General features: G+C 39.8%; 1 protein-coding gene across 1 annotated transcript in view; it reads right to left on the bottom strand.

Moving 5' to 3' along the window:
• Positions 1 to 2,127: 2,127 nt before the first annotated feature.
• TMOD3 (tropomodulin 3) overlaps positions 2,128 to 15,674 on the bottom strand; it is a 76,646-nt gene continuing 63,099 nt past the window's right edge. The window contains exons 6-10 of the mRNA XM_059372834.1: positions 14,562 to 14,692; positions 12,750 to 12,857; positions 9,753 to 9,896; positions 8,737 to 8,881; positions 2,128 to 5,265 (exon numbers count right to left, since the gene is read on the bottom strand). Of these exons, the coding sequence (XP_059228817.1) occupies positions 5,231 to 5,265; positions 8,737 to 8,881; positions 9,753 to 9,896; positions 12,750 to 12,857; positions 14,562 to 14,692 (563 nt within the window). The 3' untranslated portion in view covers positions 2,128 to 5,230. The remainder of the gene's footprint in view (positions 5,266 to 8,736; positions 8,882 to 9,752; positions 9,897 to 12,749; positions 12,858 to 14,561; positions 14,693 to 15,674) is intronic.

The raw sequence follows: 15,674 nt of genomic DNA, 5'->3' as shown, positions 1-15,674 counted from the left end.
CCATGTTGGGCTCTGCACTCAGTGTGGAGCCTGCTTGTGACTCTCCCTCTGCCCCTCCCTCCTGCTCGCATGCTCTCTCAAGTAAATAAAATCTTTATTAAAAGAAATACCTCTATCCAAAGCTTTTTCCTCCCAAGTAAAAAAATAAGCACTCTTAAAGAAGTTTTTATTCATTTATTTGGCAGAGTGAGAGGGAGAAGCAGGCTCCCTGCTGAGCAGAGAGCCTGATTCGGGGCTCGATCCTAGGATCCCGGAATCATGACCTGAGTCAAACACAGAGGCTTTAACCTAAAGACTGAGCCCCTCAGGCGCCCTGGAAAGCTTCACATTTGAAGGACAAAAGACGTTTGGTGATATTGGACCCACATATGGCTGGCCACTCTCATTTGGTCCCTAAAAGAGCAGGGGCAACTCTGTTGGTCATGAGGACACTGTCTCCCCAGGGCCACTCAGACTCCTAGGAGCTGAAGGTGCCAGACGGTACAAGGGCCTGAGCCTCCTGACTTCCAAAGAGGACAGGCGTCCAGACATGCAGGAGAGAGTGAGCCCAACAGCCATCCCTGGGAGGCCAGCCAACATTAAAGATGAAGTGGGAAGGTCTTTATTCCCCTATGTTTCAGAATTCTGAAATTCTTTAATTATCGGACACTTACCCTAAAAGATTGCTCAAACCCATTAAAACACATTTCACAGGTTTTCTCTTTTGCTTGGTGGATTTGGTGCTTTGCTGTAAAAATCATCTTTAGTTTACTGGTAGGATTGGCTGAGAGGTCCATAAGACTCTTGTTTCTTTGCTTTTGTCAATTCACTTTTATGGCCAGACCAGACCAGGTACCAAAGGTATTTCAATAATAGGAAATCATTATTTTTAAGTGTAAAGATGGTCAAGTATTGACAATTTTATATGGCTTACTGTAACAGACTGGGATAGAATAACTACAGGAAATAAGCTTGTCCCTGAAGGGTTACGTTAGAAAGTTTAGAACATAAGAACTAATGGGAAATTTCAAGTTCAAGTCTATAGAATTTTTGATAAACTTTATTGAAATTATTTCAGTATGATGGAAGTTCTAAATGCCTATAGTACATAGTCTTCAAAAGAAACTTCACTGTTAGGAATCAAGCTTTATTTATTTAATTATCAGTATATTTAATATCAGTAATATTTGAGTAACAAGACTTATGGAGCTAAATTCTAATGCAGAATAGAAGGACCAAATTACAATGATGTAAAAATATAAACTCTGCTTATAAATACATTTTCTGAATTTAAAAATAGTGAAGTATTTCTTTGGTAAGCAAGTCTTACAGTGAGAATGATCTAGAAAGATGACTTGTCAGAGCTGACAGTGAAGACAGTTTGATAGATGGTTAGATCCAAGAACTCAAACCCTTGTCCAAGGGCAACAGGAGTGGTTCTGGTACATTGTGTATTTGGTTCCCGTGGGAGCCTTGTGTTCAGCTAATAGTATGCACAAGTGAAGTGGCCGTCAAGGCATTATACTAAGTGAACTAAGCCAGAGAAAGACAAATACTGTATGATCTCATTTATTTGATTATCTAAAAACACTGACCTCAGGCCTAGAATAGCCTGGTGGTTGCCCAAGGCAGGGGTAGGGTGTGGAAGACACCATGGAGGTGGTAAGAGCTAGAAGTTTGATGAACAAACCCTAAACCCTGAGGACAGCATGGTGACCCCAGTTAACAATGCCGTATTACAGATCTGGAAAGTTGCTGAGAAAGTAGATCCTAAAAGTTCTCACCGCAGGAAAAATCATTGTTTTTAACTGTGTGAGGGGACAGATGTTAACTAAACTTGGGGTAGATATTTTGCGATATAGACATATGTCACATCATGTTACCTACCTTCAGCTAATACAGTTATATGTTAATTATATCAGTAATATTAGAAAAACATGGTTTTAAAAGAGTGAAGGGGCACGGTGATGAACGGGCGAAGGGACAAGACTGAACTCGCAGAGGATGGCAGCTGCTGGGGTGCCGGGAGAGCGTATCACCCTCCGGTCTGCGGGGAGGTGCCTGTGCGTCCTGACACCAAAAGGTAAGGGCGTGGGAGAGTTGCCCTGCGAGTACAGAATCCCAAATAGCAGATTTCATGACACCTCATCAATCTCATCTTACTTTAATGGCAGCAAGGATTAAATAAAATGTAAAACAGAACATGACTAACATTTTATCAAAGCATTTTTCTAATTTTTATTATACCATGGAATCCCCTTTTTCAGTGAAAATACATCAGATACTGTCAAAGAAAAAACAATTTACAAAGTTCTATTTACATTAACTTTTCCAGAGTGCACCTACTGCACAAAATGAGTGTGTGGGGTACTCCATTCAAATAACAGGAATTGGCAATTTAATGAGATAATTCTCCTTGAACTCTCTAATAATCCGCTATTTTTTTTTAAAACAGAATGTTTATCTGGTCTTCTAAATGACAGGCACCCTTATGAAATGTATTTTATGTATACTTAAGACTTCTACTAGATTTAAGCTACAAGTTTATAGCACCAAAATGCATTTTAATATCAGTATTAATATTGCTTTTTTCAATACATACAATTTCATATAGACATACTTGCAAAATCAACTTCAGAAAAATATGAATGTAAAATTGTACAAAATGGGAAATTAAAAGATTTTTAAAAAGCAATTTGAAAGTGCAAAGAGTATTCTTTGATTTGATAACCAGATATGTTTAAATTGGTTAGCCTACAGAATGTTTTAAGGCCTTACAAAATCTTTGATTTAAAAATTAAGACTATTCAGAACCCTAATCTATTGCAACATTTATTTATTTTTTTTTTTTAAAAGATTTTATTTATTTATTTGACAGAGAAATTACAAGTAGGCAAAGAGAGGGGGAAGCAGGCTCGCTGCTGAGCAGAGAGCCCGATGTGGGGCTCGATCCCAGGACCCTGGGATCATAACCTGAGCCAAAGGCAGAGGCTTTAACCCACTGAGCCACCCAGGTGCCCCATATTACAATATTTTAAAGCTATGTAGAAATACTGTAAGTTACTAAATGGTTAAGAGGTGCCAGAATCTTAAAGATCAAAGTAAACATCAGTTTTCTCCCTTATAATTCTTGATTTTCTGTATTCAATTGGATGAATGGTCATCTTTAAAGATAATTATGAAAAAATGTTTTCTTTAACCTTATAACGAACTGTTATGGTACAAGCAAAACACTGCTTCATACTTCGGTAAGTCATAAATGAAAAAGATATTACCCATAAGTACAATATACATACTGGGTAGGGCCCCACCAACCTATATTTAAACAACATGTGGTAGAAGGGCTAACATACTTCTCAATTCACCAACTTAAGGACAGTGCAAGCAAGGAGGCCTTGCTGTTAGCGTAGTGGGGACCCTTGCTGCGTGCTCGCTCCCCACCCTGTGGCAGGTGAGCAGTCTCTAGAATCAAGTACATCTCCAAAGCTGTATATGAAGAGACAGAAATACTTGCTAACTTCAAAAAAGAGTATCAATGGTTTCTAACTTAAAGGGAATAGTGCAAAGTCAATCTTTGGCCCCTCTGAAACACTGGATACTGACTCAGAAAAAAATAAAGACAACCAATTCTTACGAGGGAAGCATTCACCCGTCGAGAAGGCTTATCAGCGAGTACACAAGATGCTGCCTGGCTCATTAAAGTAAACCGTCCAGCCCAAGTCAAAGGGGTGACATTTTGTAACTCAATTTCAAAAACCGTTCTTTAAAGAATCAACCTACCTATCCCCCACTCTTAAATGGGATTCTTCCCTTTATTCCCTGTAAATGATCCAGCCAGGCCTGAATTCTGGTGGTCAGGATACTCCCGATTTCTTCCTGCCTTGTCTCTTGTAGCTGGGATGGCTCTGCCATCTTCTGCTCCAGGGGCAGCCCTGAAACAGAGCCGGAATCCAGGTCCAAATCCCCTGTCTCTCCGCCTGGGCAGGAGGCAGCCTACACGAGTACACTAGTACACTGTTCACGTGATCATTTGAACGCTGTGACCATGGGCGGCAGGAAGAAACTCTTCTCATGAGATTCCTTTTACACAATGTGGACAAAACAGTATACGATGAAAAGTAATAAACATTAGCTTGATGAAGGACAGTTTCCCTTACTGGTTCATAGCAAGCGTCACGAGGTGAGTCATGACCATCTCTGCAATCCTGCAGAGCATGCACAATTTCTCACAATGCAGTGTGACAGCTGATGCCTGCTCAGGCCAGATGCTCCCTTACTTAGAGTAATCATCGGTTTCAGTGACCTTTTTGCATGCGCCTCAGACGCAAATTCCATCACCTTTATCATCTTTGATTTCATGTGTTTAATTAAACAGCCTTCTTTTTTCTTAAATAACCAAGAGCTGATTCTATGTCTTTTACAGAGCAGAAAACAGCTTGCCTATTTAGATAACTATGAGCTTTCACAACATTTTAAATTACACAAAAATTTAATTATGCCCAATTAAAATAAAAAACTATAATGAATTTAGACACACTCTACTTTTAAACAAAGTACGTAACCCGGCCAAGCTGGTGACTGTGTTTAAATAAGTCTAGATGTTGCTGGCTTACACCCATCAGGCGAGCGTGGTGACCTGCAAGAGGCAGGAGGCCCCTTTGTCTCTCCCAGAGATGGGCTTGTACTCCTGAACAGAGGACCAGGTTTTGAGTCCTCGGTTTAAAATTCCGGCATTTTGCTTTCTTGATAGAAACAGAAAGCACACTCTTGTCAAGTTCATGTATTCTAAAACAGGGAAAGGGCTCCATGCGATGGGATAAGGAAAGAAAGCTCTGATGAGGGTCTTGTACCTAACAGGTGCAAAGGCAATTCTTCTATTAGGTCCCTTTATGATTTAAAAAAGATTGGTCCTTAAACCGTTCATAGTATTCTATATAAATGATTTCCTAAACTTCTTTCACAATTGTATTTTTTAACTCATGACTCCTCACAATCCATTTAATTAAGCTAAATTAAAATTGATTTTAGCAGAAAGAAGAAATGTTATAAAATACAAAATACCACCTACTATTGATTTTATAATTTGAAACTGTTAACAACATAAACTAGAAAAAAGATACATGTAGTTTAAAAAAAAAAAAAAAAAAGATTTCCAGTCTCTTCCCTTCTACCCAGGAAAATCTTACATCTGACACCACCATAAGCTCCTAGTGACCTCTTCAAGTCTCCCAAAGATTGGATCTTGGTGGACTTAGGGGTGGTCTCCTTCGACTCGTCTTTTGCGAACTGTGAGAAAAAAAGAAAGTGTGTTAAAAATCCTGGTTACTTTTGTACAATGTTAATTGCTTGTAAGGAACAAGTTTCTGTACGATCTAGTCAAAGCTGTACAGAAATGAAATATCCATTTGTTGTTCACAAGCCATTAAAATTCACATCCTTCATCACTGCCATGTGTTGAGAACTGAGGGGCTTGGGCATGCGAAGCACATGCCCTCCGCTCCACTGAGCTCCCACGGGAGCAGGGAAGTCTACAGCACTGCTCCACGTTCTCCTTCACATCACTGCGCCCGTCGTATTTGTTATTTTAAAAAAACTGATACCTGTTACGACAATGACTTATTAAAAATAATGATCTGCATGCTCTTCTGACAACCCATTTCCTTAGTTTGTGAAAGAACAAAAATATTTTTATCATTTTAAAGGTAAGTGACTTGCTACTGTTCTCCAAATTTTCCTTCTAGTGTCTCCTACAAAATCAACTGGGCTCTGACAAAACAACAAAATACAAAGTGATGCACGCCTCAGCCCCTAGTAATGTGGCGAGATACTATCTGGCGAACATAAGCTCTGGCCACCAAAGTGATCAGTGAACTAGTCTAGTGGATGGAACAAAAGAAAGGTACTTATGTCTCAGGCGCCCTCGGCCACTTCACAGACTGGTGGCCCCAAACTACTAGGCCATACTCGGTGATGGTAGGATAGGGTCTTCAAGCAGACATTCAAATGATGTGCAAAAAAGCTTCTCCAGCCATTGGATGGGTGCTGGCTAGAAAGCAAAACCTGGGAGAACTGAAGTATCAAGCTCCCATGAGCGTTCTTCTACTTAGCTGAATGCAACCTTGACTCTAATTTTAGTCCATGTTAACAAAAAGCAAGTCGTGCATGTTTACTGAAATATTAAGGGAAAAAAATCAGGGACTTAAGTCCTCAAATACAAACCTGATTCATATATATAGATCTCTGAAAAATACAGATACACTTTCTTGAAAGACAAACCAAATTAACCCTTTTGGGTAGATTCTTTCCAAGTGAATGCTGAATTGCAGCAGGGTTTACATATTATTGGCAGAGCATTTCAGAGATTAAAAATGCATGTCATAAGTAACACATGTAAAGGAGGTCTGTGACAGAAGGGAGCAGACCAAAAAGGTTGGAAATGATGTGGTTAGCCGGCGTGAGGACAGTAATAGGAGACTCAGAGTTCACATAAATACTGCATGTGTGCTGTGGACCCTGCCTGCTGCTCGCAGCGAGGACACTTCGTAGCTGGAGAGATGGGAGTAGGTAGGTTTATTTCAACAAACAGGAAACTATGAGAGGTAAGACATCAGAATCAACACTAAAAGATCTGATATAGCCCCACGTGCAAAATGAAGAAAACTAGATGCCTGGGGAGTGTATGTTTCAAATTTTGATCTTTGAGGTCTTTCTGGCAGCTACATGCCAGACTGCTAGTACTAGCACAGGGTCTTGATGCTTGGCGCCTTGACTTGTGTGCCAAGACCAAAACATAGGTCTGGGAAACGAGCAGAGGGTGCTGGGAGCACGCACGGCAGAAGACGGGGCCAAGAACCAGGTCGGACTCTTCCTTACTCAGTGCCTACTTGCTACCAGCAGTTTCTCGGTTCAGCTGCTAGATGAGAGGCTCATAAATCTGGCCCTATGAACTCATTTTTTAAAAGGTTTTATTTGTCAGCACAAGCAGAGGGAGCGGCAGGCAGAGAGAGAAGCAGGCTCCCTGCTGCGGGGCTCGATCCCAGGACCCTGGGATCATGACCTGAGCCGAAGGCAGATACTCAACGGAGACAGATAACGACCCAGGTGTCCCACCTATTAATAATATTTTGGCAATTTCTTTCTAAAACCCACTCCACTAATAGCAGTTCTCAATACTTTATGATCAATTGCAAATAAATTCTAACCTCACATCCAATCTCTAGAAGAATAAAAAATACGGGTTTTTTTAAGTTCATTTTAATCAAGCATCCAATGGTCAATAATGGCTCTCAAATGTTCCTGCCAAAAAATCCGAAGAAACTGTTTCTTCCCATCTAATTTTAGTGCCTACTACCAGCACTGCCTTTTTATCTGCTGTGTTAGCTTCCAGAAGCAAGTACTTCTGCAAGTTTACTCTGGAGACAGCGGCCAGCAATGAGAGTCCATTTTTACAGACTGCATGCTGTCCTCAGCCTATAAATAACTACCGTGATCCCAAATGTGAGGTTTTATCCATGTACTTCCCCACTCCAGGAAAGTTCCTATTCTCATCTCATGTCTGAACTCTGGCTTGGCTCAGAAAGAGCGAGCATGAGGTGGGGGGGTGTCTCCAGAGCTACCCACACAAAGCTGTTTGCTTTTTCTCACTTGGTTTCACGTCAGACCACACCTTCAGTGTGGCCTCTGCCTCCACCTCCTCAATTACACATGGCCGTGGACACCCACTCAGCAGCACAGTGTCAACATGAAGCAGCCCAGGAAGTATTTTCCATGTGTTCTCTCATCTTTTGGTATACTGTTGATTCTCCATGTAATTAGCATGACTTTGCAAGTTACACTGAGAAAACACACCAAATTTCTAAAATGCAAGAGACTAAAATCTTCTGTGAGAAACGAAGTCATCAAGGGATAGACAGGGTTTGAACTAACACTCTTCACAGTAATTTGGGTTGAGAAAAGGAAGCTGTAACTTCTTTACTTTAGAAACCTTTAAAGAATGCAAACACAAATATGGCTGAAGTTTAAAAGAACTGCATCACTTTGAAGTGTTACTCTCTTTAAGAAGTCTTATTTTAATTCTTGTCTAAACATATTTTTAAAAATATTTCAATAACAAACACCAAACTTAAAAGAAGAGCCAATTATTGGAAACATGTAGAAACAAAATTATAAGCATCATATTCTTTAATTCAGCCTTGGCTGGAAAAACTTATTTCAAACAGAAACCCAAGCCTCAGCGGTATTTTCAGTAGGAGTGTGCAGCGAGAAGACAAACTGCCCAGTAATGGCTACGTTTGGGAGGCCGGTGAGGACGGCAGACACTTATATGCCACATGCTATAAAACTTGGATCGAAACTATAAGCCATATTTTATATGTAAAAATGAATTTCTATGTAGGCCGGTTTGATAAAAAGGGAAAAAAACTTTCCTGAAATGCTGAAATCTTTAATAGCTCCAAGAGGTGACTTGTAACTGAAAACAAAATTTTTGTTCCAGGATGCATTTATGTTTCTAGTAGAAAACTGTTAGCTTAAAGCTGTGAAATGTTTGTTTCAGGAGAATTTCACCCACGAACCCCGTAATCACTTACAACTGTGCTTAAACTGAACTCTAATTCAATCAATATAAAAAGGGCTGTGCAGATTTTAAAATCAAAGGCCCAAAATTCCGTGTTGAAACTTACTGGAAAAAAAAGTCCCTCTAATACATTAGCTTAATGACACAATTCAGAAATTTGATTTGAAACGCATCTGTCTTACCCAAGTCATTGTTTTTTGTTATAGCATTAGCTGCCCTGGTCCGGGGTCCCTGCTGTGTAAACTGATATCCAAATTTAAGGATATTTGTATTTTCCTCAAGCATCTTGGCCATTTCCAATTCTACAGCTGTTCCCAACTGCTGCCTCTGGAATAATTAAAGAATAGTATTAATAAATTAGATCAAAATACTTTTCAAGGTAAGTCAAGACTAAGACATTCAGATAAATGATGATTTTGCTGGTCTCTTTAAATTTTCCCAATTCTTAAACATACTTACACAGGAGAAACAAAATTTTGAAGCTCAGTGTATGTTTATACAGACACCAAAAAAACTGGATTGCCAGAAGGAGATACCACTTCATACCCATTATAGTGTTGGCCAGAATGTGGGAAAATTGGGAAGCTCACACATGCTGGTACAAGTGCGAAATGGTGCAATTGCTGTGGAAAACAACGCGGCCATTCCTCAGAAAGTTAAACACAGAGTTATTGACCACATGACTCTGCAATTCCACTCCTAGGTATGTACCCATGAGAAATGAAAACCTATGTTCATATAAAAACTTGTATATGAATGTTCATATCAACATTATTCCCAATATTTAAAAAGTAGAAACGACCCACATGTAATAGATTATTCAGGCATCAAAAAGAGTACCTACCGACACATATCACAACATGGATGAACCTGCAGAATATTTCGCTAAGTGAAAGAAGGTAGACACAGAGACTGCATATTGTATCATTCCGTTTGTACGCAAATGTGCAGAGACAGAAGGGTTAATGGTTGCCAGGGCTGGCGGGAAGGGTGATGAAAACGTTCTGAAATTAGTGGTGATGGCTGCACAACTCTATGAATATGTTCAAACCCATACTCAGAATGTTAATATTCTGGATGCTTCAAATGTCCTCATCCCCTTTCAGACCACCACCTTCCCCAAATGCCCCCCTTCCACCTGCCTCCTGAGTCCCCAACCCCTCCACGGCTTCCTCAGTTACTGCTGTAGAACACTGACCTGATTGTCAATCTTGAGCTCTGCCAGGGTTTCATTATCTCTTAGAGCATCAATCAGGGCTAGAATCCCAACTCCTGTAATAAAGTTGGACTCTATATTTAAGCTCTTCAAATTTTTGTTCACTCTCAGCATATCAGCAAAAGCCTAGAAATTATAAAGAAAATATTTAGAGATAGAAATTGACAGTACCCAGCATATATTCTACCTGCTGTAAACAAATACAGTAATTAGCAGAACTGCTCTGATGTTTCTCATTAGACTGTTTTTAGGCTGACACACAACTTCATAGGTCTCATACCTATTTTTCACACATGCCCTGTCACGGTATTTAGATTTGTCACACGTAATCCTCTGTGGGTAATATTCTCTGCTGCTTTTCACACTGTTATGTTCACTCATACCCCACTCCCTCCTTTGTCCTGTCTCTCTCACACTTTCTCTCAGTTCCTGTGTAGGACTAACTTCATCAAGGTCTCTTTGGAACATCTTTTCTTACTTGGGTCCTACTGCAGCTGGTTTATTGTGCAGCAAAAATGAAGATAAATTATGGACTGATTTTTGAGGTTGAGATGGGAAGGGATGCCTAAGGCAGAAGGTCAGAAATGCTCACAGGTTACCAGAACACAGAGTCAAGTTAAAAGAAATGGCAAAGGAGAGCAGAGATACTGGAAAGAACTTGGGACAGGCATCTCTACATGCATACGTTTCATTAGTGACAACTACCTATGTGGAACAAATCCCTTATCCATTTGTATTATACATACAATTGTACATACAAATGAAATGTATATACATTTCCTCAAATATTACTGGTGGCTGATTATTTGAATAAGTACTGCTCTGAAGATTTAGAAATAGAACATACAAGTTTCTGCCTGATGGAATTTATATTTTAGTGGGAAGGGAGTGGACAATAACCAAAATACAACCTTAGATGGTAAACAGAGCTACAGAGAAAGAAAACAGGGTAGACGGAGAGTGCTGGGGACAGGCATGGTCAGGAAAGGCCTCACCAGGAAGGTGATGCTGGAGCAATGGCTCAAAGTGGTGACATAAAATGATGTGAAATATCATTTCACATCGGTATTTCATGTGAAGCATGAAAGGTGAAACCATGCAGGAGAAACAAGGGGGAAGGTCCTCAGAAGCACGCACTGCATGTCTGAGCAAGAGCAGGAGGCTGTATGTCTATAGTTGAATGGAAGAAAGCACAAGTAGTGGAGCCTGACTCTTGGTTTCAGCTCGGGTCTGATGTTGGGGTCATAAGATCAAGCCCTGCGTCAGGCTCTGTGCTTAGCTGGGGAGTCTTGCTTGAGATTCTCTCTTTCCCTCTCCTTTTGTCCTTTCCTCTCTCTCTCAATATTAAAAAGAAAAAAAATGGGGCAAGTAAAGGATTATAAGACTACTGAAGGATCGTGATTTTTATTATTAGACAAATGGGGAGCTGCTGAAGGGTTCTGAGTATAAGAATGAAGTAACTAGGGGCGCCTGGGTGGCTTGGTGGGTTAAGCCTCTGCCTTCAGCTCGAGACATGATCCCGGGGTCCTGGGATTGAGCCCCACATCGGGCTCTCTGCTCTGTGAGGAGCCTGCTTCCCCTTCTCTCTCTATCTGCCTCTCTGCCTCCTTGTGATCTCTGTCAAATAAATAAAATCTTAAAAAAAAAAGAATGAGGTAACTAAACAAGTTTTTTAAAAAACACTTTTGGGGGTATCCTGATGGCTTAGTCGGTTAAGCACTTGTCTTCGGCTTGTGTCATGATCCCAGGGTTAGGGGACTGAGCCCCACAGCGGGCTCCCTGCTCGGCAGGCAGTGTGCTTTTCTCTCCCTCTACCGTCCTGCCCCATCCCAGATCGTGCTCTCTCACTCTGTCTCAAATAAATGAATCACTTTTGATGCTATGTAAAAAAGGCTGGCTTTGAGGTGGGAAAGATGGACACAGGCAGCTCAGTGAGGAGGTGATCACAATAATCTAGATGAGAGAAGATGCTGAGTTAGACCAACCAGCATGGTAGTTGAAAAAATGGTGAGAAATGGTTAGATTCTGGAATGTTTGGAAGACAAGCCTGGATATGCATTTAAGGTTGTGAGAAAGGGAAGTCAAGGGTAACTCCATTTCCTTTTGTCTTGAGCAAATGAACGAATGAAGTTGTCATTTAGTGAGACAGGAAAAAATGGTAGAGGGGCAGGTATGGGTGGAAGACAGGAGTTTGGGACCATACGGGATGTCTGTCAGACAGCCAAGCAAGGGGTTAAGGAGGTGGACAGGAGTACATAGTTCAGGAGAGAGGTATGAACTGGGGATAACAATCCTGGGAGTCTGAAGCATACGCAGATAACACACAGCAATGAAACAGAGTGACATCACCCAGAAAGTGGACAAAGAAGACCTGGATTGAGCCCCCGGCCACTCAGATGCTTAGAGGTGGGAAAGATGGGGAGGAACCAGAGAAGAAACATTCAGTGAGGAAAGAGGAGAATCAAAGGTAGTGACATCCTCAAAGCCAAGTGCAGATAAAAGGTTCATACCATGATCAAGTGGGATTTACCTCAGGAATGCAAGGTTGACTTAACAGGCAAAAGTTATCAATGAATATACCATATTAATAAAGGACGAAAACCACATGAACATCTCAATACACACATTTAAAAGCATTTGACAAAATCTAGCACTGTGGATCATAAATGGAATCCCCTGCAGATGTTAAAAGAATGGTGTTGAACTTTACGTAGTGATATGAAAGATCTCTAAGATATGTTGTTCAGCAAAAAATTAAGTTACAAAACAGTATACATTGCATGACTTCACTTATGGTTTTTAAAATTATAGGGAAGAAATGCAAGAAAAAATAAACATAAAAGAGTAAATGATGTCTTGCCTAACAGTGAGCTAAACATCAACTGAAAAGAGAGTAAATCTTCATCGTAAGATCGGTTGAGCCACTTTTGTACCACACCATAGTCACTATTTCACTACCATCAGTAGCAGCTTACTTACAATAGCGACAGGGTCATTGCTCCGCGTGGCTGCAAGACTGAAATGCTTCACGTGTGTGTTGGTTTCCAAAGCTTTTGCAAAATCTTTTAGAGTTGGAACTGGGATATTCTTGGAAGAAAATCATGTGAAATATGAAATTTTTATTTTTAAGAAATTCAGTTCATTAATCAAATGTGTTTGTACTTAATTTTTTTCATTAAATGTACTCAAATTATACAAGGGAGTGGGGAGAAAAATATTATATAAGCAAAACATTTATTCTACAAAGGAAGTCAAACAGCCTCCTTCATAGTTACTTGATCTCTCTATTATGGTACATTTGCACAAGCTGCTGACCTAGAGGAGAGTATATATCATCATTTCTCTAGCATTTTGATTAAGGAAACTTTCATTATTCTACACTTAATTATTTGGATTATAAGACGCCAATACCTGAGTATTCAAAATGGGTCCACTTTTCTACAAAGGGAGAGATTTCACTTAGTTTAAGCTATAATAAGAGAGATTAACCCTACACTACCTGAAATGTGGAAAGATATAGTTCTAGAAGGCACTAATTTCTCCCTTTATTACCAACACTATAATTCCCTGTAGTCTGGTTATTTCCAGATCATTATCTGTTGATTTAGTTATGTGAGGACTGAAGTTTTTAAAAATTAAAATTAGTGATCAACTAGGAATGCAAGCTTTTCTCAAGGCTTGCTTTCTTCAGCTCACAGGAAGGCACACCTGGTAAAGGATCACAGAGGTCTTATTCCCTAGGTTCTTATAATTCCCAGATGCTCTCTCAGCCCTTAATTCGGACAAATCAAGATTTAAAATGAGGAATTCTTAAAAATAGGTTAAAATTAAATGAGGGAGTCTTAATGCAGTTATTATACAATGAACAATACTCAAGAGATAATCTGAATTTACTCTTTGGTAATTAATCATCCCTATGCCCTCCTAACTCATTTCTTCTTTACTCCAAGGAAGCACTGCATTTTTTTTAAAAACTCAAGATCCCAGAAAGCCCACTGCTGTTTACTCCAGAGAAAGGAAAACATATGTTCACATGTTCAGATGTGTTTAACAGCTTTATTATAATCATTCTAAACCAGAGGGAATCCATATGTCTACCAAGTAGGGAATGATAAAAAAAATTGCAGCATATTCATAAAACAGAATACTCTTCAACAAACTACTGACATACACAACCACACAGATGAATCCCAGATGCATTATGCTAAGTGAAAGAAGCCAGACTCAAAGGCTCAAACTATTTGATTCCACTCATAGGACATTCTGGGGAAGGCAAATGAAGGGGAAGAAAACAGAAACGAGTGGTCAGTGGCTACAACTGGGGGCAGAGAATGACAATAAAAGGGACTGACATGTTCCACATCTAGGGTAATGGCTGTACAACTTCTGCATTGGTCAAAACTCATGAAACTGTACACAGAATCGGCAGAATTTCAGTAGATAGCAGAATCTGGTTCAATACAAGGAATACCCCAAGAAACTGGATTTTAAAAAAACAAACCCCGAATGACTAAGTGCTCTTAGAAGTAGGTAGTACTTTGGAAGCCAGAAAGATTTATGTTGACAGTGTGTAGGGTTTACATTTTTTATATGATACTTTTAAAAAAGCAAGTGAGAAAAATATTGTACTTTAATTTCTAAAATATAAAGGAACATAAGCATACTGTTAGGAATAAAAACATTACCTTGCAGAACTATAAAATCACACTTTATCAAAATCGCCCAACTCTCATCCTAAATCTAACTTACTTAAAGCACGTCAAAACTTTATTGTTTGCTTAGCACACATACCTTTATATTATTCAAATTAACTTCAACAAGATGAACATCATTTTCTTTAATTCTCTTTAAACTCTCTTCAACATTGGTTGGATTTGGTGGCTCATCAAATACTGGAAGAATCTTTTCACCTTTTACCACATCTGTAGGAACAAAAAGAACAAGAGTCTCACTGGCTGACATTATTACGGTGAATGCATTTATGAACTTAACGCAAACAACACAACACGAACACGCACATTCAATACAACTAACCAGAAAATTTTCTCCCACAATTTCTAAAAGATCCTTCATGTGTTAACACACATTTAAATAACTCAAATAAAATGCCATCCTCTCGTATCATTTTCTCTGAGATTTAACTAGTAATTACTATAAAGGCAGTACGAATCACAGACTTAAAGAAACACAGCCTCAGTGAGAGGAGTAAGGTGATGAAGGGCATGTGACCTCTTTCTCTTATGGTGAGTACTGTGTGGGAGAAAGGGAAGGATGAGTAGGAACAGGGAAGGGGGAGACAGACAGATAATGGTACACAGAAGAGTTACTGAGACAGAAATCCCCCAAATTACTGCCTCCTTCACTCCTATCCCCCAATCCTTCACCATGTAAACCATATCCATATCCATGGTGAAAATACTACTAAGCAAAGCTGAAAGAGGACCCAGGAGCCTTGAATCCTCTAATGAGGTGTAAGTACACTTTGATGTGTATGTGAAGGTCTATGAACACATGTAACAAGCAAACATTTTAAAGGATAAGTTTTCTGGGGAGAAAACCTATAGCATCAGATTCATGGCAAATAACCCAAAAAAGTTAGGAGCAACTGACAGAAAGATTGACAGAAAGGGTCACTGCCTGGCTTAGTTCTTCCCTTCTGCCCTCCTCTAGCTTTTAGGAGCAAAACTCATCTTAAGATGAAGTACACTGGGGCGCCTGGGTGGCTCAGTGGGTTAGAGCCTCTGCCTTCAGCTCAGGTCATGATCCCAGGGTCCTGGGATCGAGCCCCACATCGAGCTCTCTGCTCGGCAGGGAGCCTGCTTCCTCCTCTCTCTCTCTCTCTCTGCCTGCTTGTGATCTCTGTCTGTCAAATAAACAAATAAAATCTTTTTTTTTTTTTTTTTA

Source organism: Mustela nigripes, chromosome 13 (genome assembly GCF_022355385.1).
Source record: "Mustela nigripes isolate SB6536 chromosome 13, MUSNIG.SB6536, whole genome shotgun sequence".
Classification (NCBI taxonomy): Eukaryota; Metazoa; Chordata; class Mammalia; order Carnivora; family Mustelidae; genus Mustela; species Mustela nigripes.
Note: the sequence above shows the minus strand (reverse complement) of the source record. Positions and strands in the feature narration are given on the sequence as shown.